Here is a 22,336-nt window from a genome sequence, read left to right as displayed (position 1 = left end):
GAAGTTAGTGACCTCGGTGATATTTACAAATTGGCGATTTCGCCCACTTTGAGCCCTATTTTTGGCTAATTCCGTTCTTCCAGTCGACCAAACTCATAGGTATTTCTTTAGAACTCCATTTTTTCTATCGATTGAGTACAAGAAACTGCCCATTTACCGATTTCAACTACCCAATAATGTGGTCAGAAATTTGCAATTTGGCCAATTTCATGAAAATTAAAAAATATGACTATTTCAAAATAAGGTCCAGAATGAACAATGCAGACATTCCTGGCTCTAAAATAACATTTTCTTTGTTCATCAGTCATGTCTCCAGGCCCCTCTGATATTACTCTTGCTTTCTATTTTGAATTTTTATTCAAACAAAAAATAGAAGACTTACTATTATGCAGACTACAGTAATACTGTAATAATTGTATAAATAACATCAACCCATTCATGACTGCATATTAGAATGGCTAGTTGGACATTTATTGGACAATGACATCATTTGTTTACTTTTGAACATTGGCAAAAATCAAACATTTCCCCTACTTTGAGCTCCATTTCCAGTTTCTTTTTATAGTAAAATCAATCAAAATCACCTCTATTTCTATAATATGTTTTCCATTCTATCAAATGAGACCAAGAAAACGAGAATACAATCATAAATACTATACGGAAATAGACCACAAAGTCGGCATTTTAATTAAAAAAAACGGCCAGTTTTTTTTTTCTCATTATGCACTGCGTGCTCCAGTATTTTTTTTTATATGGTGCACACTGACCACACAGACCCATTCTCTCACATGTGGGCCTACCAGCTTTCTCCTGCTTGATTTAATGCCGCTAGAATTTATGAGTACAGTATATGTCAAACACGGTACCTCGTAAAACGTACACCTACCATCCAACTTATGACCGAGTTCGGTTCCGAGAAACTGGTTGTAAGCCGAAATGGTCGTAAGTCGAACTTTACTACTGAATATCAACAAAACATTTTTGTAATGACTATTTTATTGTTTTATTTTGGTATTTCATGTTTTACTTTATTTTTTATACTGTAAGTACTGTATTTTATACTGTAAGGTTTAGGATAAACACTGTGTACAACACAAATAGTTGTTTATTCCCCAGAAATTTGGCATAAAAAACACGGTCGTAAGTCGAGTGGTCGTAAGTCGAGCAGGTCGTAAGTCGGATGGTAGGTGTATATATACGGCCGCGACAGTCGAAGGGTTAACACACCAGCTGTCTCCCACCGAGGCAGGTGACCCAAAAAAGAAGAAACAATTTCAGAAAGTTTTTCTTCTTTTTACATATAGTAATTTACATAAAAGACGGGTTTACTAGCCCCTTGCTTCTGGCATTTTAGCCGCCTCTTACGACATGCATGGTTTATGGAGGAAGGATCTTCTCTGCTTATTGTACAAACTAAATGGAGCACAAACACAATACTATATTCATCTCAAGCTCTCATCCCTCCACTCATAACATATACACCCATTACACTAGCATAAAACAACAAATAGTTTCCAAACTAAAAGCTGGACCTTTGAACAGGAAAATCAAAAATCCATGTTGCTGAGCCATTATTCAAATCTTAGTTAATAAAGTAATAATACTGTTGAAATACAGTACTGTGGATTTGAAGGTGATACAGAAATATCATGGGTTTGAATGTGATACAGAAAATCTTGGAAATTCATTTAGATCATGATTTATATACTAAATTACAAAAATATAATAATGATGAAAATAAATTTACAATATACTATATACATTTCAAAGAGAAAAGAAGTATGTACAGTATATAGGACACTATACAGAAATTAGAATTTTTTTCAGAAAATGACTTCCTTGCCTTATAGGGCTTTGATAATAGTATCATGGATAGCAAAATGTTATTTTAAACAGAGTTTACTTTCTACATGGATTTCTATATTCTATAGAATTGTTATTTATATGAAACACTGTATACATGACTTTATGATTAGAAGCTATTATAATGAATATTAAAACTGGACACTTATAGATTAAATAACAATGCCTACAGCTATTTACAAAGTTAATGAATCATAATTATACATATAGCAAAGAGTTTATTTTTTTTATATAACACTGCATGGTATTAATATGGTAGCCTACCAGTACCATTTTCTTTGTAGTAATACCCACTGATTATCTACAGAAAGAAGTAAGAGTATATAAGGAATATAGATCTATTGGGAGTGATTATGTTCTTTGTGGTGGTTCTCAGTGTCTCACGCTGTGACGCACTTCCTCTGTAAGACAAAGCACATCAAGTGAGGATAATGAGATGCATGATACATAGAATCTGGAAAAAAAAATTAGTATTTACTAATGATCAAAATCTATAAAGAACTCATCAAAAATTTTGGCAAAGGTAAAAAACTAAGTAAATTTTAAGTCTTGAGCAGCAAGAGTGAAAACTATGTGGAAATCTTCAAGTTTGTTGGACCAGAAATGATTATTCAGTGTGACCTGCTAATGCAAGATTTATCAATGTGTCTACATTTCATATATGATGTCTACAGAGACAACTCATAAGGAACATTAATAAAATCTTTAACAAAATTGCTTCGAGTGGATGGAAAATTTGTGAAGTTATGAATAAGCCTGATTCTGTAAGGAGAATTCTCTTAACCCTGTGCATGTTTATTTCACATTTTTATGTATAGCTTCATCAAGAAAAAAAAAAAAACCAACAGACACTAGAATAAATGTTCCTTTTGTTTACCCATCCTCCAACCTAATCAATCTGAGGTTTCCAACTTTTTCAAATTATTTAACCAATGATAATGTCTTCACCACTGCCAGATGTAGCTGCTATTGATGCAGTTTCATTATTGGCAGTTAACTATACATAAACACAGCATAAATTATTGGAAAAGGCATATGACAGGGTGGATAGGGGGGCAATGTGGCAGATGTTGCAGGTGTATGGTGTAGGAGGTAGGTTACTGAAAGCAGTGAAGAGTTTTTACGAGGATAGTGAGGCTCAAGTTAGAGTATGTAGGAAAGAGGGAAATTATTTCCCAGTAAAAGTAGGCCTTAGACAAGGATGTGTGATGTCACCGTGGTTGTTTAATATATTTATAGATGGGGTTGTAAGAGAAGTAAATGCGAGGGTCTTGGCAAGAGGCGTGGAGTTAAAAGATAAAGAATCAAACATAAAGTGGGAGTTGTCACAGTTGCTCTTTGCTGATGACACTGTGCTCTTGGGAGATTCTGAAGAGAAGTTGCAGAGATTGGTGGATGAATTTGGTAGGGTGTGCAAAAGTAGAAAATTAAAAGTGAATACAGGAAAGAGTAAGTTTATAAGGATAACAAAAAGATTAGGTGATGAAAGATTGGATATCAGATTGGAGGGAGAGAGTATGGAGGAGGTGAATGTATTCAGATTGGGAGTGGACGTGTCAACGGATGGGTCTATGAAAGATGAGGTGAAACAGAATTGATGAGGGGAAAAGGGTGAGTGGTGCACTTAGGAGTCTGTGGAGACAAAGAACTTTGTCCTTGGAGGCAAAGAGGGGAATGTATGAGAGTATAGTTTTACCAACGCTCTTATATGGGTGTGAAGCATGGGTGATGAATGTTGCAGCGAGGAGAAGGCTGGAGGCAGTGGAGATGTCATGTCTGAGGACAATGTGTGGTGTGAATAGAATGCAGAGAATTCGTAGTTTGGAAGTTAGGAGGAGGTGCGGGATTACCAAAACTGTTGTCCAGAGGGCTGAGGAAGGGTTGTTGAGGTGGTTCAGACATGTAGAGAGAATGGAGCGAAACAGAATGATTTCAAGAGTGTATCAGTCTGTAGTGGAAGGAAGGCGGGGTAGGGGTCGGCCTAGGAAAGGCTGGAGGGAGGGGGTAAAGGAGGTTTTGTGTGCGAGGGGCTTGGACTTCCAGCAGGCATGCGTGAGCGTGTTTGATAGGAGTAAATGGAGACAAATGGTTTTTAATACTTGATGTGCTGTTGGAGTGTGAGCAAAGTAACATTTATGAAGGGATTCAGGGAAACCGGCAGGCCGGACTTGAGCCCTGGAGATGGGAAGTACAGTGCCTGCACTCTGAAGGAGGGGTGTTAATGTTGCAGTTTAAAAACTGTAGTGTAAAGCACCCTTCTGGCAAGACAGTGATGGAGTGAATGATGGTGAAAGTTTTTCTTTTTCGGGCCACCCTGCCTTGGTGGAAATCGGCCAGTGTAATAATAAAAAAAAAAAATTATTGACAGGCTAAGCTAATCTAGAATAACAGTAATATATAATTTTGGTCTCAGCTTAAGTTGTGCAAAAAAATTATGCATTTTAAATCAATGTAGAACCATGCTTGCTATGTGTAGAATGGGTTGTATAATTATATAACTTTATGGGGAGACTCCTGAAATCGATGTTTGATATGGCTAATGGAAGATGCTTAATTTGGTATTCAAGTGATTAAAGACAAACCTAATTTTACCTCATATAACAGATAATATACTAAACTTGATCATACCCACTTTCATTTGATAACTACAAATATAATTTTTTTTTTTTAACAAGTCGGCCGTCTCCCACAGAGGCAGGGTGACCCAAAAAAGAAAGAAAATCCCCAAAAAGAAAATACTTTCATCATCATTCAACACTTTCACCACACTCACACATAATCACTGTTTTTGCAGAGGTGCTCAGAACACAACAGTTTAGAAGCATATACGTACAAAGATACACAACATATGAAAATATGAAAATGCATTACAATATTTCATGTGAAAAAAATGATCAAAGTTTAAAATAAGCAAAGAAGAATAAAAACAACAGATACCCTCCTGGTATACACCTATAACAAGACTTCTGTATTAATGTTGATAGAATTACCGACAATATGTTAGGTAACAGGACACAAAATGCAACTAATGTGACATTTTATTGTGGCAACGTTTCGCTCTTCAGGAGCTGTATCAAGTCATAATGGTTTGGTAAAGCTCCTGGAGAGTGAAACGTTGCCACAGTAAAATGTCACATTAGTTGCACTTGTCCTTGTACCTAACAAAACTTCTGCTCAGTCTATCTTATATGAAAAGTACAAAGAAAATTATTGAGATTAAAGTTCTTTGGCATCATTCATGGTATTGTGACATGCAAATAATTCAACCTGAAAAATAAAAAAACTAATCCAGTAATTTAGAAAAAAAAATAAACTGGCAACATTATGAGGAAAATTTGGTATTTGCGAGATCTTGATGTGAAAAAAGACACACTAATGCATTAGTATAATGCAATCCTTCACTGACAATGTTTTCCTCTGACAGTGGGACTTTTTAAGTCACAGACTTAATAAAGACCACAGCATGGGGGAAACACATCAATAATTGATTGCATTATGGGGGAAACACATCAATAATTGATTGCATTATACAACAATTTTGTTTCTTTTTCCATCCAATTTTTGTTTCCTATTTTCCATTTCTTTATGTGCTAGTCATAGTAAATAGATATATTTTGGTAATAAATTGAGAATCGCTGACCAAAATTAAAGAATATTCTTGTAAAAGAATACATTTCAATAGTCTTCCTGATCATGTCTGCTCTTTTCACTGTTATAAATAGTAGTAGATTGTAATACAGTACATCATAATGTAAATTGTTCCATTGTAATACCAAATTTCATTGTTTTAAACAGTACTAAACTGTAATACATCACACTGAAAATTGTTTTAAATTGTTACATTGTAATACTGTAATCTTTATTAACTAATTCAATAGTGTAAAAAGTCTCTACTAGACTTATAAAAACCATGTAGCATTACCTGGTATAATATTAAATTCTCCTGTACTCACTCTAACTCATCTAATGACCATTTTTTTTTTTCAACAAGTCAGTCGTCTCCCACCGAGGCAGGGTGACCCAAAAAGAAAGAAAATCCCCAAAAAGAAAATACTTTCATCATCATTCAACACTTTCACCACACTCACACATAATCACTGTTTTTGCAGAGGCGCTCAGAACACAATAGTTTAGAAGTATATACGTATAAAGATACACAACATATCCCTCCAAACTGCTAATATCCCAAAACCCCTCCTTTAGAGTGCAGGCACTGTACTTCCCATTTCCAGGACTCAAGTCCGGCTATATAAAAATAACCGGTTTCCCTGAATCCCTTCACTAAATATTACCCTGCTCACACTCCAACAGATCGTCAAGTCCCAAATACCATTCGTCTCCATTCACTCCTATTGAACATGCTCATGCACGCCTGCTGGAAGTCCAAGCCCCTCGCCCACAAAACCTCCCTTACCCCTTCCTTCCAACCTTTTTGAGGACAACCCCTACCCCGCCTTCCTTCTCCTACAGATTTAAATGCTCTCCATGTCATTCTACTTTGATCCATTCTCTCTAAATGACCAAACCACCTCAACAACCCCTCTTCAGCCCTCTTGACTAATACTTTTATTAACTCCACACCTCCTAATTTCCACACTCTGAATTTTCTGCATAATATTTACACCACACATTGCCCTTAGACAGGACATCTCCACCTCCTCCAACCGCCTCCTCGCTGCTGCATTCACAACCCAAGCTTCACACCCATATAAGAGTGCTGGTACTACTATACTTTCATACATTCCCTTCTTTGCCTCCATAGATAACGTTTTTTGACTCCACATATACCTCAATGCACCACTCACCTTTTTTCCTTCATCAATTCTATGATTAACCTCATCCTTCATAAATCCATCCGCCGACACGTCAACTCCCAAGTATCTGAAAACATTCACTTCTTCCATACTCCTCCTCCCCAATTTGATATCCAATTTTTCTTTATCTAAATCATTTGATACCCTCATCACCTTACTCTTTTCTATGTTCACTTTCAACTTTCTACCTTTACACACACTCCCAAACTCATCCACTAACCTTTGCAATTTTTCTTTAGAGTCTCCCATAAGCACAGTATCATCAGCAAAAAGTAACTGTGTCAAATCCCATTTTGTATTTGATTCCCCATAATTTAATCCCACCCCTCTCCCGAACACCCTAGCATTTACTTCTTTTACAACCCCATCTATAAATATATTAAACAACCATGGTGACATTACACATCCCTGTCTAAGACCTACTTTTACCGGGAAGTATTCTCCCTCTCTTCTACACACCCTAACCTGAGCCTCACTATCCTCATAAAACCTCTTTACAGCATTTATTCCATAAATGCAAAATAAACTTCCCTACCTTTCTCTAAATACTGTTCACATATATGCTTCAATGTAAACACTTGATCTACACATCCCCTACCCAATCTGAAACCTCCTTGCTCATCCGCAATCCTACATTCTGTCTTACCTCTAATTCTTTCAATTATAACCCTACCGTATACTTTTCCTGGTATACTCAGTAAACTTATTCCTCTATAATTTTTACAATCTCTTTTGTCCCCTTTCCCTTTACATAAAGGGACTATACATGCTCTCTGCCAATCCCTAGGTACCTTCCCCTCTTTCATACATTTATTAAACAAAAGTACCAACCACTCCAACACTATATCCCCCCCTGCTTTTAACATTTCTGTCATGATCCCATCAGTTCCAGCTGCTTTACCCCCTTTCATTCTACGTAATGCCTCACGTACCTCCACCACACTTACATTCTGCTCTTCTTCACTCCTAAAAGATGGTATACCTCCCTGGCCAGTGCATGAAATTACCACCTCCCTTTCTTCCTCAACAATTAAAAGTTCCTCAAAATATTCGCGCCATGTACCTAATACCTCCATCTCCCCATCTACTAACTCCCCTACTCTGTTTTTAACTGACAAATCCATACGTTCCCTAGGCTTTAACTTGTTTAACTCACTCCAAAATTTTTTCTTATTTTCATTAAAATTTCTTGACAGTGCCTTTCCCACTCTATCATCTGCTCTCCTTTTGCACTCTCTCACCACTCTCTTCACCTTTCTTTTACTCTCCATATACTCTGCTCTTCTTATAACACTTCTACTTTGTAAAAACCTCTCATAAGCTAACTTTTTCTCTTTTATCACACCCTTTACATCATCATTCCACCAATCACTCCTCTTTCCTCCTGCCCCCACCCTCCTATAACCACAAACTTCTGCCCCACATTCTAATACTGCATTTTTAAAACTTATCCAACCCTCTTCAACCCCCCCCACTACTCATCTTTGCACTAGCCCACCTTTCTGCCAATAGTCGTTTATATCTCACCCTAACTTCCTCCTCCCTTAGTTTATACACTTTCACTTTCCTCCTACTTGTTGTTGCCACCTTCCTCTTGTCCCATCTACATCTTACTCTAACTGTAGCTACAACTAAATAAATGACCATATGAACTATATATTATTGCCTTACTATTCTTAAGTTAATCTTTACGTTTGCCCGAAATGCTCAGCATACAGAGGGGCTTTTGGCATTTACACCCGAACTATTATATTCCTCTGTACAACCATGTAATTTGCCAAAATAAAAAATCTAATCTAATCTAATCAACTAAGCTAAATACTCAAAACAGATACAGCTTACTGTTTTTTTATTATCACACTGGCCGATTCCCACCAAGGCAGGGTGGCCTGAAAAAGAAAAACTTTCACCATCATTCACTCCATCACTGTCTTGCCAGAAGGGTGCTTTACACTACAGTTTTTAAACTGCAACATTAACACCCCTCCTTCAGAGTGCAGGCACTGTACTTCCCATCTCCAGGACTCGAGTCCGGCCTGCCGGTTTCCCTGAATCCCTTCATAAATGTTACTTTGCTCACACTCCAACAGCACGTCAAGTATTAAAAACCATTTGTCTCCATTCACTCCTATCAAACACGCTCACGCATGCCTGCTGGAAGTCCAAGCCCCTCGCACACAAAACCTCCTTTACCCCCTCCCTCCAACCTTTCCTAGGCCGACCCCTACCCCGCCTTCCTTCCACTACAGACTGATACACTCTTGAAGTCACTCTGTTTCGCTCCATTCTCTCTACATGTCCGAACCACCTCAACAACCCTTCCTCAGCCCTCTGGACAACAGTTTTGGTAATCCCGCACCTCCTCCTAACTTCCAAACTACGAATTTTCTGCATTATATTCACACCACACATTGCCCTCAGACATGACATCTCCACTGCCTCCAGCCTTCTCCATGCTGCAACATTCATCACCCATGCTTCACACCCAAATAAGAGCGTTGGTAAAACTATACTCTCATACATTCCCCTCTTTGCCTCCAAGGACAAAGTTCTTTGTCTCCACAGACTCCTAAGTGCACCACTCACCCTTTTCCCCTCATCAATTCTATGATTCACCTCATCTTTCATACAGCTTACTGTATCACATACAAAGTAAAAATCCCAAACAAGCATGCAGAGGCCTTATACTTCTTGCATGAATTACAGGCCTTTGCAGATGCATGAGATTTTTATTCTTTCATAAACAATAAAGTGAGAAAAATATTATTATTGCTTAGTCTGCATATATCACTATCACTAGCAGCAAAAAACTTTTCTAAATTGAACACTTTTCTAAAGAAATATCATGCTTTAATACAAAAGTAAGCATTAGTATTCATTAACTGTTAAACTGTCCACACGTAGATCTACGTTCACTCGCTTAGTGCTCTGAATGTAGATTTACGTTTTATTTTACATATGAAGGCATGTAAAATAAAACTTAGAGCGCTACACGAGTGAACGTAGATCTTCATTTGGACAGTTTAAGGGTTAAATATTCATTAACATTATTATTATATTCAGGGGGAAAGACGTAAACCCATAGGGGTCACCCTGGGGAAAGGGAGACAATCAGGTTCAGCCCAAGGAAGAGGAGGTCAGGTCCAATTCCTTAGATCAAGAGCCCTTCACCAGCACCAAGAATCTTCCTGTGAGGGTAAACCAACATGCAATAAAAAAAGTTTACACACAAACCACAGAGAAGACATGCAACAAGCACAGCAGTGAGACTTATCATGCTAATACACAGTTGTAGACACAGCAGTACTTAATCAAACATAGTGTTGAAAATTTTGTGTTTTAGCCTCTATAGTCTGACCAGTATCTGTTAACACTGACCCCTTCTGGGTATATATTATATTATTATCTTTTCATTAAAACATACACATTAAAATATATCACTCTTAAACTAACAAGCAATCATAAGTGTAAGCTAACAGCAGTAATAGGTGAAGATACCATTAACAAAATTTCCACTATAAGAGTGTAATATTTTAAGATCTTTAGCAGTAACTTTATATAGGACAAGAAACATATACAAAGTAAAAAATAAAGAAATGACTGTTGTATTAACACCTGATAATTAAGCTTATAAGCAAGGATAAAAAAGTAAAAAAATAGTGCAAAAATGTATTGAAGAGGGTTATCATTTAAGCCTCTTCATCAGTGTGTCGAGTAGTAAAAAACAAATGAACTTACCAAACATTATCTTCCCATAAGAATATCAAAACAAAGGAATATGATTACAAAATTGAATGGGAGCGAGTAGCAATCATATATCTTACATTATTGTTACCTGGTAAACACTTTAATTATGCTTGGAAACTAATTTTGCATCTACAGAGATGATTAAATTGTCAGTTTATTAAAGCAGATTTAAATATGAATGAATGTATCAACTGTTTCATTTGAGACTACGACATCAAAACATCCACAGGCACTAATGGCATATTTAAGGCATAAATTCAATACCAACTCTGTTTATTTTCTAAATACATTGCATTATTACTGCAATTTCTTCTAGCACTGATATTATACACACAAGAACTTCTGTAATGGCATTGCTGGAGTGCAGACATCTTGCCCTACCCTGCCTTCAGCTTAGTGTCAAATTTTCCTTTTTTTTTCTCTCTCTCTTGAAACATTTCTCATCATAACAGTGCCTGCTGCTGACCAATTGGTTGACGTGCCATATAATAGGTGTCCGGGTGTCCCATAGCTCAATCGCTAGCTCACTCAGCTCACACACTGAGGTCTGGAGTTCGAATCTGCAATACGGCTGGAAAACATCAGGACTTGTTTCCATAAGACACCTGCTGTCCCTGTTCACCCATCAGTGCAAAATGGGTACCTGGGTGTTAGTCGACTGGTGTGGGTTGCATCTTGGGACAAAGCTGACTTAATTTGCCTGAAATGCTCTGCATAACAAGCGGCTTTCTATATAGTAGTATGTCACTGATGTCAGCTAGGCCTGTATACCTTGTACATGTACTTGTAGAAATAAAGATATTATTATTGTTGTTGTTAACTCAGGTGGGAAGTGTATGGGGTGTCTTGCTCTGTCAGGACGTATTGTTCCCATTTCTCTTTTCGAGGAAACTTTGTTCTTTATAATTCCCAACCAGATTTGTCCAATATATTTTTCCCAGACTCCTGGGAAGCTGGGCTCAATAAGGCATAAGCTTTTGTGGTCTAACAACCCCAAGAACATATACACAAGGAATTTTTTTTTTTCCAACTAACTGGCCATATCCCACCAAGGCAGGGTTGCCCAAAAATGAAAGTTTCTCTTTTTAAATTTAGTAATTTATACAAGAGAAGGGGTTACTAGCCCCTTGCCCCCGGCATTTTAGTCGCCTCTTACAACACGCATGGCTTACGGAGGAAGAATTCTGTTCCACTTCCCCATGGGGAATACACAAGGAATACTAGCTATATATAACTGCCATTACAACAGACACTTGAGTATTGATAAGTGACAACACTTTCAGGGTGATAGATCTGATGGATGGCTTGCAGTTCTTGAGGGTGATGATATTTTGGTGGAGTCAGGCAAGACAAAGATCAGGACTTGGTATTATAAAGACAACAATTTCTGCTACCTTTACAATACAGCACTGTACTCTGGATGTCTACATTATTAAAACTCATGCAAATATTTTTGCTTAATTTACAACACTTCAGACTAATGGATCTTCTCACCATTTATCTCCTCATGGGCAGCTATCAGTTCCACCAAGTGCTGGTTGTTATTGATCTCAGCACACATAACTGGTGTGAGGTCAGTACGGTCACGCACATCAGTAGGAACATTAGCATCCAAAAGGAAACGTACACATTCCACTGATCCCACTGTGCAAGCCTGTAACAAAATTAAAGTAACTGTTTCATAATACTGTAGCCAAGTGAAAATAAATTTAGTAGTCTTTGTTTTCTTAAAAAGCACAAATGGAAATTGTAAAGGCATTGTGAAGTGGTTATTATTTGTACTAGAAATCTTTCTCATATAGAATATAAAGACTGTACTTATTATATCTCCAAATTATATAGATAAAAGAAAAAATTATATACAATATATTATACAGGGTTATGAAGTTGGAGTTTCCACTAGCTGGTATTTTAACCCTTAAATGGTCCAAACGTATATATACGTTTTTTCAATATCTGAAAGTATGTAAAAAAAAGTAGATCTTTTTTGTTTTACATTTGAAAACGTGTAAAAAAAACTTTTATCTACATTTTTTTTGTTATATTTGAAAATATGTAAAAAAAAGTAGATCTACTTTTGTAGCACTATGAATTTGAACATCGATCTCTTTGGACCGTTTAAGGGTTGAGATGTGAGCTAAGGAGATGCAACTGAATAACATTATATGTAGATCAGCTCTGGTATACTGTATTATTGTCAGAAAGCTAAATCTTTGCAAGAGTACAAAAAGAAGCATAGCTGAAGTAACATCATAAAGCAAGACAAAAATAAGATGATGTACAGTACTCACAGCATGTAAGGCAGTACGGCCACAAGGGTCACTGTTAGAGAGGTCTGCTTCAGCCAGGTAATACGACATAAGCCTTTTCTTATTGTTCACTCCTGCTGCTGTCACAAGTTCCTCCCCAAGTTTTTGTGTAGATTCAGTAAGATGTGCTCCCGTCTTTAATAGCAGCTCAATTACCTGAAGGTAAAGAGGCTGTCAGATAGAAGCATAAACGGTATAAGTCTGACAACTGATAGTTCAGTTTAGCTACATGTAATTTGTCAAACAACCTCCCAGTCATTTAAGGTTTTTCTCTGCACACAGTTTCCTTGCTGGCTGCAGTATACTGTTTGAGAAATGCTGTTCTAGTTTTTATCATCATCATTATAGTATGTTACTGTATCTTAAAAACTAGCATTGCTTAGGTTTGTGCTATCCATGTAAGTCATCGCTGTAAAATATTTGTAATTCACACTGTAATTCATGTAAAAAATTCATGCAAAAGCCTTTGACAAGTGTGATCATGGTGTAATAGCGCACAAAATGCGTGATAAAGGAATAAAAGGAAAAGTTGGTAGATGGATCTATAATTTCCTAACAAATAGAACACAAAGTGTAGTAGTAAACAGAGTAGACTCTGAGGTTGCTACTCAGAAAAGCTCTTCCAGGATATAAGCCACAGCACCATGTCTTTCTTTGCAGATGACACCTGAATCTGCATGACAGTGTCCTCCAGTGAAGACACTGCAAGACTCCAGGCGGACATCAACCAAATCTTTAAATGGGATGCAGAAAACAATATGAAGTTCAATAATGAGAAATTTCAATTAATCCGATATGGAAAATGTGAGGAAATTATAACTATATCGGAATAAAAAACAAATTCCAACCACACAATAGAGCAAAAAAACCATCGTAAAAGACCTTGGAGTGATAATGTGAATGGATCTCCCTTTCAAAGACCACAACATTGTATCAATTGCATCTGCTAGAAAAATGACAAGATGGATAATGAGAACCTTCAAATCTAGGGATACCAAGCCCATGATGACATTCATCAGGTCACTTGTTCTATCTAGGGTGGAATATTGCTGCATGCTAACAGCATCTTTCAAGGCAGGTGAAATTGCTGACCTAGAAAATGTAGAGAACCTTCATGGCACACATAACTGCGATAAAACACCTCAAATACTGGGATTTGGTTGATATCTGCCTGGAGTCTTGCGGTGTCTTCAATGGAGGACACTGTCATGCAAATTCAGGTGTCATCTGCAAAAGAAGACACAGCGCTGTGGTTAATATCCCCGTCTATGTTAGATATGAGGATGAGGAACAAGATGGGGGAGAGTACTGTGCCTTGTGGAACAGAGTGCTTCACGGTAGCCACCTCAGACTTTACTCTGTTTACTATTACTCTCTCTGTTCTATCTGTTAGGAAATTATAGATCCATCTACCAACTTTTCCTGTTATTCCTTTATCACGTATTTTGTTTGCTATTACACCATGGTCACACTTGTCAAAGGCTTTTGCAGTCTGTGTGTATTACATCTTCATTTTGTTTGTCTTCTAGAGCATCATAGTGGTCCAGTAGCTGGGAAAGACAGGAGCAACTTGCTCTAAACCCATGTTGCCCTGGGTTGTGTAACCGATGGGTATCTAGAAGGGTGGCAATCTTGCTTTCAAAGATTTTTATGATATAGGATGTTAGCACTATCAGTCTGTAGTTCTTTGCTATTGCTTTACTGCCCCCTTTGTGAAGTGGGGCTATGTCTGTTGTTTTTAGCAGCTGTGGGACGACCCCCGTGTCCATGCTCCCTCTCCACAGGATGTTATAGGCACGTGATACGGGCTTTTAGCAATTCTTGATGAACACAGAGTTCCATGTGTCTGGGCCTGGGGCAGAGTGCATGGGCATGTCATTTATCGCCTTTTCGAAGTCATTTGGCGCCAGGATAATGTCAGACAGATTTGCGTCTACCAAATTCTGTGGCACTCTCATAAAAAATTCATTTAGGTCTTCGACTCTCAGTCTGGTTAGCAGCTCGCTTTATGTTTTTGTTATTGAAGTTGAAATGGTGAAAGCTCCCTCATGACTGGTCACATTTTGTCGGTCTGGGGCCCCGCGCATACATGTCTGAACCTCTATTATGTTGTGATCTGAGTATATTGTTAGTGAAGATGAGGTCCAGTGTATTCTCCAATCTTGTAGGCTCTATTATTTGTTGGTTTAAGGTGAATTTGGTGCAGAGATTTAAAAGCTTGTGTGTGTGCGAGTTTTCATCTGAGCTGCCTCCTAGTGTTGTCTCTGCTACAGCATTATTTGCTATGTTCCTCCATTTTAGGTGCCTAAGGTTGAAATCCCCCAGGAGCAAGATGTTGGGAGCAAGAATTTCGACCATAATTTGTTCCAGAAGGCTGTTCAAGTGCTGTTACTGAACGAATTTGTTCCCATAAGGAATAATGTAAATTAGTCCATTTCAGACCCCCAAAAATACACTTACAAAAATACACTTATATAATTGTTCGAGTTGGGAGATGTTCAAAATTCAAGGTACCACTGTACTACCTTATGCTAGATAATAGAAATCCATTTAATTATCTCTGAAATACAATAGCATTCCACAATATAGTAATACTTCAGAAGCCAAAATTTTAAAATGCTTTTATCATCATTAATGGATAATGCTGTATGTATAGCATAAGATTTTCTCTGTACCTTGTGGTGATCATTCTCAATGGCCACACTGAGGGGTGTCCGTCCCAGCCTGTCCCTGATGTGTACCGAGGCACCATGTTTCAGCAGCCATGTCACCACATCAGTCAGTCCCTCATTACATGCCATGTGCAAAGCTGTCCAGCCAGAGGCATCCTGCAGGTTAATTTCAATACCCTGCAACACACAACAAATTGTACAGTACATCTATATAGGTTTAACACTTTTTTGGGAATACAATTTTAATAAATGTTATACAATTTCAAGTGTTCATATACTATAAGAAATTAATGACTCTCTACTCATCTATTAATTAATGCATGTACAGTAAAGTATACCACAGAGCCATGGTTTATGAGAGCCCGAATATATGAGTTCAACAATTAAAAAATTGCAACCATTAACCAATTTTTTTCTGAAGAGCCCTCAAATGCACATGCCATAATGTGTGAAAATATCAGTATGGAATCAAGTGATTTGTGACATCCAGGATGGATACACAGTGTGTAATTTTCCCTAAATTGCATGTTCAGTGCCCCTATGTTTATTGAATAATTCTAGACATTTTATGCACCCTACCTCATCTCTGGATATTAACCATGGCATCCAACAGAAAACTAGTTATGCTGGAAGTGCAAAGAAAAAATTAAGCATGAAACTGACAACTTCAAAGAAGACTGAAGTTTTTGATGTATGCTTTGAGGAAGTGGATGTGTGCTGCAAACTGCCCATTACTCTGGCCTCAGAGAATTAACTGTCCATACCATTAGAAAAAAAAAAAAACCTACTGCAATGAATAACAAATAGGTTAAAATGACAGAACAGTTACTGAATGTGTGAACTGAGGAAAAACAAAGAGAGGTGACCCACTTAGTGCTGAGATAATAAGACAGAAAGCTGTATATTATTATGAACCTGTGTGTGAGAGGGAAGTTAAATCTCTAGTGCTGGATGATCTAATTGACTTAAATACTGCGGTTGGCTACATAACATACTTAAAACTTAGCGGCAAGTGTATCAACTGGTCAAATTTCCACAGGAAATTTGCATAAGTTTACACCAAGTGTAGTGTTAATACTGTTATATCTGTTAATTATTCTGGGAATCATCACCCTCACGGCTCCAATCGTTAATTAGACCTACACTGGAAATAAAACATTAATAAGAACTATTAAGAAACATGCAGGGAAGTAAAGTGTATATTGAATGTACCTGGTAGGTAAAAGTTTAAGGAACTTACCTGTCATTCTAAATGTTCATGGAACAAACAAAAAGACAAGCATGAGCACAAACATCCAAGTAAAATCTTCAAATTATGAATGTCTTATAATAATGTGATCAAAATTATGAGTGTGTTAGTATTGTAAATCATTTTACACCCCAGCAAGAAGGATTGTGAAAATAAATAAATAAGGTGCAGTAGGAAGAGCTGCACAATCTAGATAAACTAGACTTACCGTAGTGGCTGTCTGAAGCAGGAAATGTGAACATATCATATTAGAGAACAGCTCTCGCTGACAGTAGTTACTGACTGTATCAGTTCACAAATATCAAAAGCCCCCAGGCCTACAGACATGATAAAATGATCTAAGCTACCAACAATAAGTGTGACTTCTTATACACGTATTCAATACAGTGACAAAGTAGCAACCACATTATTATTATTATTATAATCAAGGGGGAAGCGCTAAACCCGGAGGATTATACAGCGCCTGGGGGGGGGGGGATGTGGAAGGCATTCAGGCTTAATTCGGGGAACTGGAGCACAGATCCAATTCCCTAAATCAAGAGCCCCTCACCAACATCAAGGAACCTTCCTTGAGGGGAGTAGCAACCACAGTAGTGAGCTTACATCACAGTACTGTACTTACATTACGGTAAATTTCTTCCAGCCGTTTTAAGTCGGCATTACTAATTGCAGAGAAGAAAAGTGTGGGAATGAGAAGTTCCTTGACATGTTCAATATCTTCACTAGAGGACAGATGGAGAGCACGAGCTATGGAGCTTATGACATCCAATTCCCTCGACTCTTCATCTTCCTGGTTAACTACAGTCATTTCACCTCGTAGATTTGTGGTCATCATCTGTCATTAAAAAATTACTTTATGACATGCAATCATAAAATTAGCTAATAATTATTATCCTGTTATTACTTTTTTTTTAACATGTCGGCTGTTTCAAACTGAGGCAGGGTGACCCAAAAAGAAAGAAAAAACTTTCATTATCGTTCAACACTTTCCCCATCATTCATACACAATCCTCTTTGCAGAGGCGCTCAGATACGACAGTTTAGATGTCACTCCAAACTGCCAATATCCCAAACCCCTCCTTTAAAGTGCAGGCACTGTACTTCCCACCTCCAGGACTCAAGTCTGGCTAACCAGTTACTATATTATTTGTAAGTGTGTTAACACTTATGGAATACTGGTTAATTGCTGCTTTCATAAAGAGCACAGTTCATACTACTTCTGTAAAAGATTTGAATATAAATACGAGCAATATCACATTAAATAATAGGCCTCGGTGGGAGACGGCCGACTTGTTGAAAAAAAAAATAGTATATAGCAAAATATAATAATAATAATTACAGTAAATAAAAAATAATAAACTACAGAAGAAAAATATTATCAGTATCTAGAGGTTACCTCTTATATATTAATTTTAAATGGTGCAGTTATAAGTAAGTAAAAATAGTCATATTCTATTTCCTAGTTATAATGAGTAAAACAAAAGCAATGAGTTTTACAAAATACTGTATTTTTTTTTATCTTTAGCTTATCTTGATTAAAAAATGCTAATCCAAGCTTCCAAAAAACTACAGCGTTTAAAATCCTTTTTATCATACGTTAAGCTTGAAGCTTGTGCAATGTCTTCCCAGTTACAGAGGTTATGACATGTTGCGACATCCAGTCATTGCAATCACTCTGTCTGAATAACCCTTGTGGGTTTAGTGCTTAGTTCTGAGTGTAATAATAATAATAAATCCCTCTGTGTTCTGATGAGTTGTCTGATTTCTACTAACCGCTTTCTTGGCATCACTGTCCCATTCTTTCTTGGCCAAGACATAGCTAAGTTTGGTAAGTGCTGCTTCAGGTGTCATGTCCAGACCTGCCATCACTCCAGCCTGCACCAGACCCTGAGAAAAACAAATGAAAAGCAATATGCTGCTGAAAATATTATGCAGAAATTGTAATGATATTTAAACAGTTTATACTCATCCAACTTGCAACTAATCTTAAGCTACAATGGACAATCATGATTTTTAGCTGTGAGTGCCATCTTGTTTATTTCTAGCAGTAGAGAGTCAAACCCACCTCTCCTGTCTCATAAATGGTGTCTACAGAGCCGTGCATACACTGAGTAATGTTAACCAAGATCACTCCTCGCTCAGTTGCTTCTTCCAGCACCTATGAAGTTGAACAAAATATTGCATTATATTTGCTGTTTAGAGAAACATCTAATGTCATATCTGTGCACCTCTAGCAAGACAGTGATAGCGTGAATGATGGTAAAAGTGTCTTTTTCGGGTCACCCTACCTTGGTGGACGACAGCCAGCATGTCAAAAAAATGTTCTTAACACACCCACCAGCCATCTCTCACCAAGGTAAGATGACTGAAGAAGAGACAGGGGCCAGGAGCTATGAATCAACCACTGCAACCATAAACAGGGGAGTACATTACATTTTTATAGTACTGAAAATAATAATCTCAAAGATAAAAACATTAACTATCAAGAGGATTGAGACACTGTGGTTGACTGTTAACCTACCAAACCACATCATCCCAACCCATCTAATATGTATACGTACTCATTCCATAAACACCTCACCTCCACCCCGATTAACATACATATATGCCTGTTGATAATAGTACAGTATAACCTCTACTCCCTCCTTCCCTCACACATCCCATATGTATCACCATACAGAAATACTGTTGTAAAATAAAGAGTATAAAGAGTTAGGGTAGCTGCCTCTTAAGATAATCTTGTAAGATACTAATCATCTCTTCCGTAGTCATTTTCTTAATAAACAAATTTCTTTCTTATTAAGGTTGATAAAAATAAAACTAGTCTAAGCAAACACAGTACAACACAGAGGTAATGGGATTACTCTCAATGTCATGCATTCAACAGCTTTCTTTCTCATAGCTGCTTAGCAATAAAACTGTTTTTGCAATTAGTCCAAAGACTCTGAGCAATTAATATGTATCAAAAAACACCTGTGCATTTTACTGAGTAACATTCTGCACTGCAAAAGAAAATGACAATACATAAAAAAAATGTACATGAGTACCAATAAAGAGCCTACCTTGATAATGTCAGTGCGGTTAGAGGGCATGTTACCAGCACCGTAAGTTTGAATGACAGCTCCAGCCATAGGAGGCTGGAGAAATGCAGAAACAGTCTCAGCAGATATAGAGGGAAATATCCTCAGAATACCCACGTGACGATTTAGACTGTCAAATACTGTAAATTTCTTCAGGCAGGTTGGATGAAACACAGAGCGGTAATCAACTGAAAAGAAATACTGTACAGTATATATTCTGTTCCAAGTTTACATTTATGAAATAAAATCATATGTACTGTACTGTACAGTAATTTGAAGACAAATATCTTCAATTAATGGTGTCCTCAGGGTTAACATATCCAGTCCCCTTCTGTCATTTTGATAAACTCTGACTAGTTTTGCTGAGTATTCTTACATCAACTACACACACATAAGCTTCTTGTGATTTCTTATTATTATGGGCTGTGGTTCATACGTTGGTTTACATGCAGGCAGCATTAACAGCCTGGTTGATGAGGCCCTGATCCACCGTGAGTCCTGGTCATGGACCAGGCTGCGGGGACACTGACTCTCGAAACCCCCTCCAGGTATATACTGCATACATTTATAGCAGGCAGTGAATTGGAAATTCACCTTGGAAGCCATTTTTTTATAGAAAAATTAACTTCCAAGAGTATTATCAACACACTTAGAGATGAGTACTGACACCAAAATGAGAACGCCATTATATTTCCAAACTGATTTTGACTATTATTTACCAAAACCTAATCAGATTTCTTAATTTGTTTTCTAACTCTTACTAAATTCTCAACTAATACCTAAAGTTTAAGTTTCATACATGGGACCTCAAAGACAGAATACACAATTCAAAACGACTAAAAAAAAAAAAAAATGATTGTGAAAAACATTTTGCTCGGATAATGATAATTAGTCTCTCATTTACTCCAAGAAAATTATTATTGTTGTCATACATAAGAATATGGAATCATGTTCTCAACTTAACAAAAACAAAAGGTTCTCACTCTCTCTCTCCCCTTCTCTGAAAACAATACTGTATTGCTTTCACTATCTTATTTCTCTTCCTCTTCAGTCCTATCTGCCTGTAAGATACATAGCAGAATAGCTTTTCACTACCTTATTTCTGTTTTTTTCTTCAGTCCTATCTTTTTGTAAGAGAGACATAGCAGAAAAAGCTTTTATTTGGACCACATTTCATTTTTTTGTAGTTTCAACTTGTTAAAACTCTAGACAGAGCAAAGCATCTAGATAAAAAGTTTGCACTACAAGTCAGTACCTAACCAGCCGGACTGTGGTTCATATATTGGTTTGCATGCAGCCAGCAGTAACAGCCTGGTTGATTAGGCCTTGATCCACCACAAGGCCTGGTCTCAGATGGGGTTGCAGGGGCGTTCATCCCAGAAAGCCTCTCCAGGTATACTCCAGGTATTGCCCACAGTATGCCATTTGGATACACCTTACCCCTCTTCCCAGTCATCCTCAAAATGTGTGGTTATATAACTCACCCTGGATGGAGATGCCAGCAGTAGCCAGTGGGGACATGTTTGGAGAGTCGAAGGCTTGAAGTCTGCCCGTAGATACTTTAGTTGTGCGGTTCCCACGGTATAGCTTGTTATTAAAGAATACTGTCACTTCAGGGATTGTATACCTCCCCGCTATTATCACTGCCCCAATGAAGTTGTCCCTTCCATCGCTTCGAGTCTCAAAAATGGGGATCTGAAGTGTATTTGCAAGTGTTAGATAGGTAGCTGAATAAACTATAGAAATGTGAAGAGATTGGAGAAAAACTTGGTAATGGCACAAAAATGCAGCAACTCATTTTTAATCGATGATGAAGCACACTAGTATTTTCAGTACATTTTCAATAAATGCAGTTATTTGAAAAGATACTGTATTACATCAGCATCCAAGAAAACATACCATTTTAGTGCCCTCATAATTTCCACTTCAGGTTACACAAATGGTCAGGATGTGCTGGAGTAACATGGTGGTAGTGTTCAGATCCAGTGAAACAACACACAAAGGTTTGTCTTCTATAAATATGAGGTTTCCCTAAGCAACCAGTAAAAAATTATGACGATGAATAAACAAAAGAAAAAAATAATTTCTATAAACTGGGATACAGTATATTATATAATTAGGTTGATTGACATATATAACAGCTTTATAGAAAGTCCCTTAATACTGTATACAAACCATTTTGGGCAGCCTTAAAACAAAATTATGATCACAAGTATAATATATGAAGAATAAGAATAGGGGTCATTCTCGAAAAGGTTGGAGAGGGGGTAGTCTAGTGTAATGTCTACGAGTTCTGTTGCAACTACATATAATATATATAATAATATAATAATAATAAATATATATAATAATATAATAATAATAATATAACTACATATCAGGAAAGAGTTTCAGGACTGGATTGATATTAGATATTATTGATATTATTGTCCTGATATGTAGTATACACAGTAGTATGAGTGAATTTTATGTACATACTTATATTACTGACATACATCTGTACTTCCAAGAAAGAACAAATAAGTAGGAAATCAGGACTGCTAAATTTCACCAATAACTAATAAAGTTTATATGTGTCCTAGCCCTCAGCAAGAGTAACCAA

At 37.2% G+C, this 22,336-nt stretch overlaps 1 protein-coding gene across 1 annotated transcript in view; it reads right to left on the bottom strand.

Moving 5' to 3' along the window:
- Nucleotides 1-1,558: 1,558 nt before the first annotated feature.
- LOC128699440 (L-asparaginase) overlaps nt 1,559-22,336 on the bottom strand; it is a 33,547-nt gene continuing 12,769 nt past the window's right edge. The window contains exons 7-15 of the mRNA XM_053792186.2: nt 21,219-21,429; nt 19,717-19,922; nt 18,720-18,812; nt 18,428-18,541; nt 17,277-17,489; nt 15,409-15,582; nt 12,716-12,889; nt 11,919-12,078; nt 1,559-2,264 (exon numbers count right to left, since the gene is read on the bottom strand). Of these exons, the coding sequence (XP_053648161.2) occupies nt 2,236-2,264; nt 11,919-12,078; nt 12,716-12,889; nt 15,409-15,582; nt 17,277-17,489; nt 18,428-18,541; nt 18,720-18,812; nt 19,717-19,922; nt 21,219-21,429 (1,374 nt within the window). The 3' untranslated portion in view covers nt 1,559-2,235. The remainder of the gene's footprint in view (nt 2,265-11,918; nt 12,079-12,715; nt 12,890-15,408; nt 15,583-17,276; nt 17,490-18,427; nt 18,542-18,719; nt 18,813-19,716; nt 19,923-21,218; nt 21,430-22,336) is intronic.

This window comes from Cherax quadricarinatus, chromosome 61 (assembly GCF_038502225.1).
Source record: "Cherax quadricarinatus isolate ZL_2023a chromosome 61, ASM3850222v1, whole genome shotgun sequence".
NCBI classification, from domain to species: Eukaryota; Metazoa; Arthropoda; class Malacostraca; order Decapoda; family Parastacidae; genus Cherax; species Cherax quadricarinatus.
The sequence above is the reverse complement of the archived record's forward strand: the minus strand, read 5'-3'. Positions and strand labels throughout refer to the sequence as shown.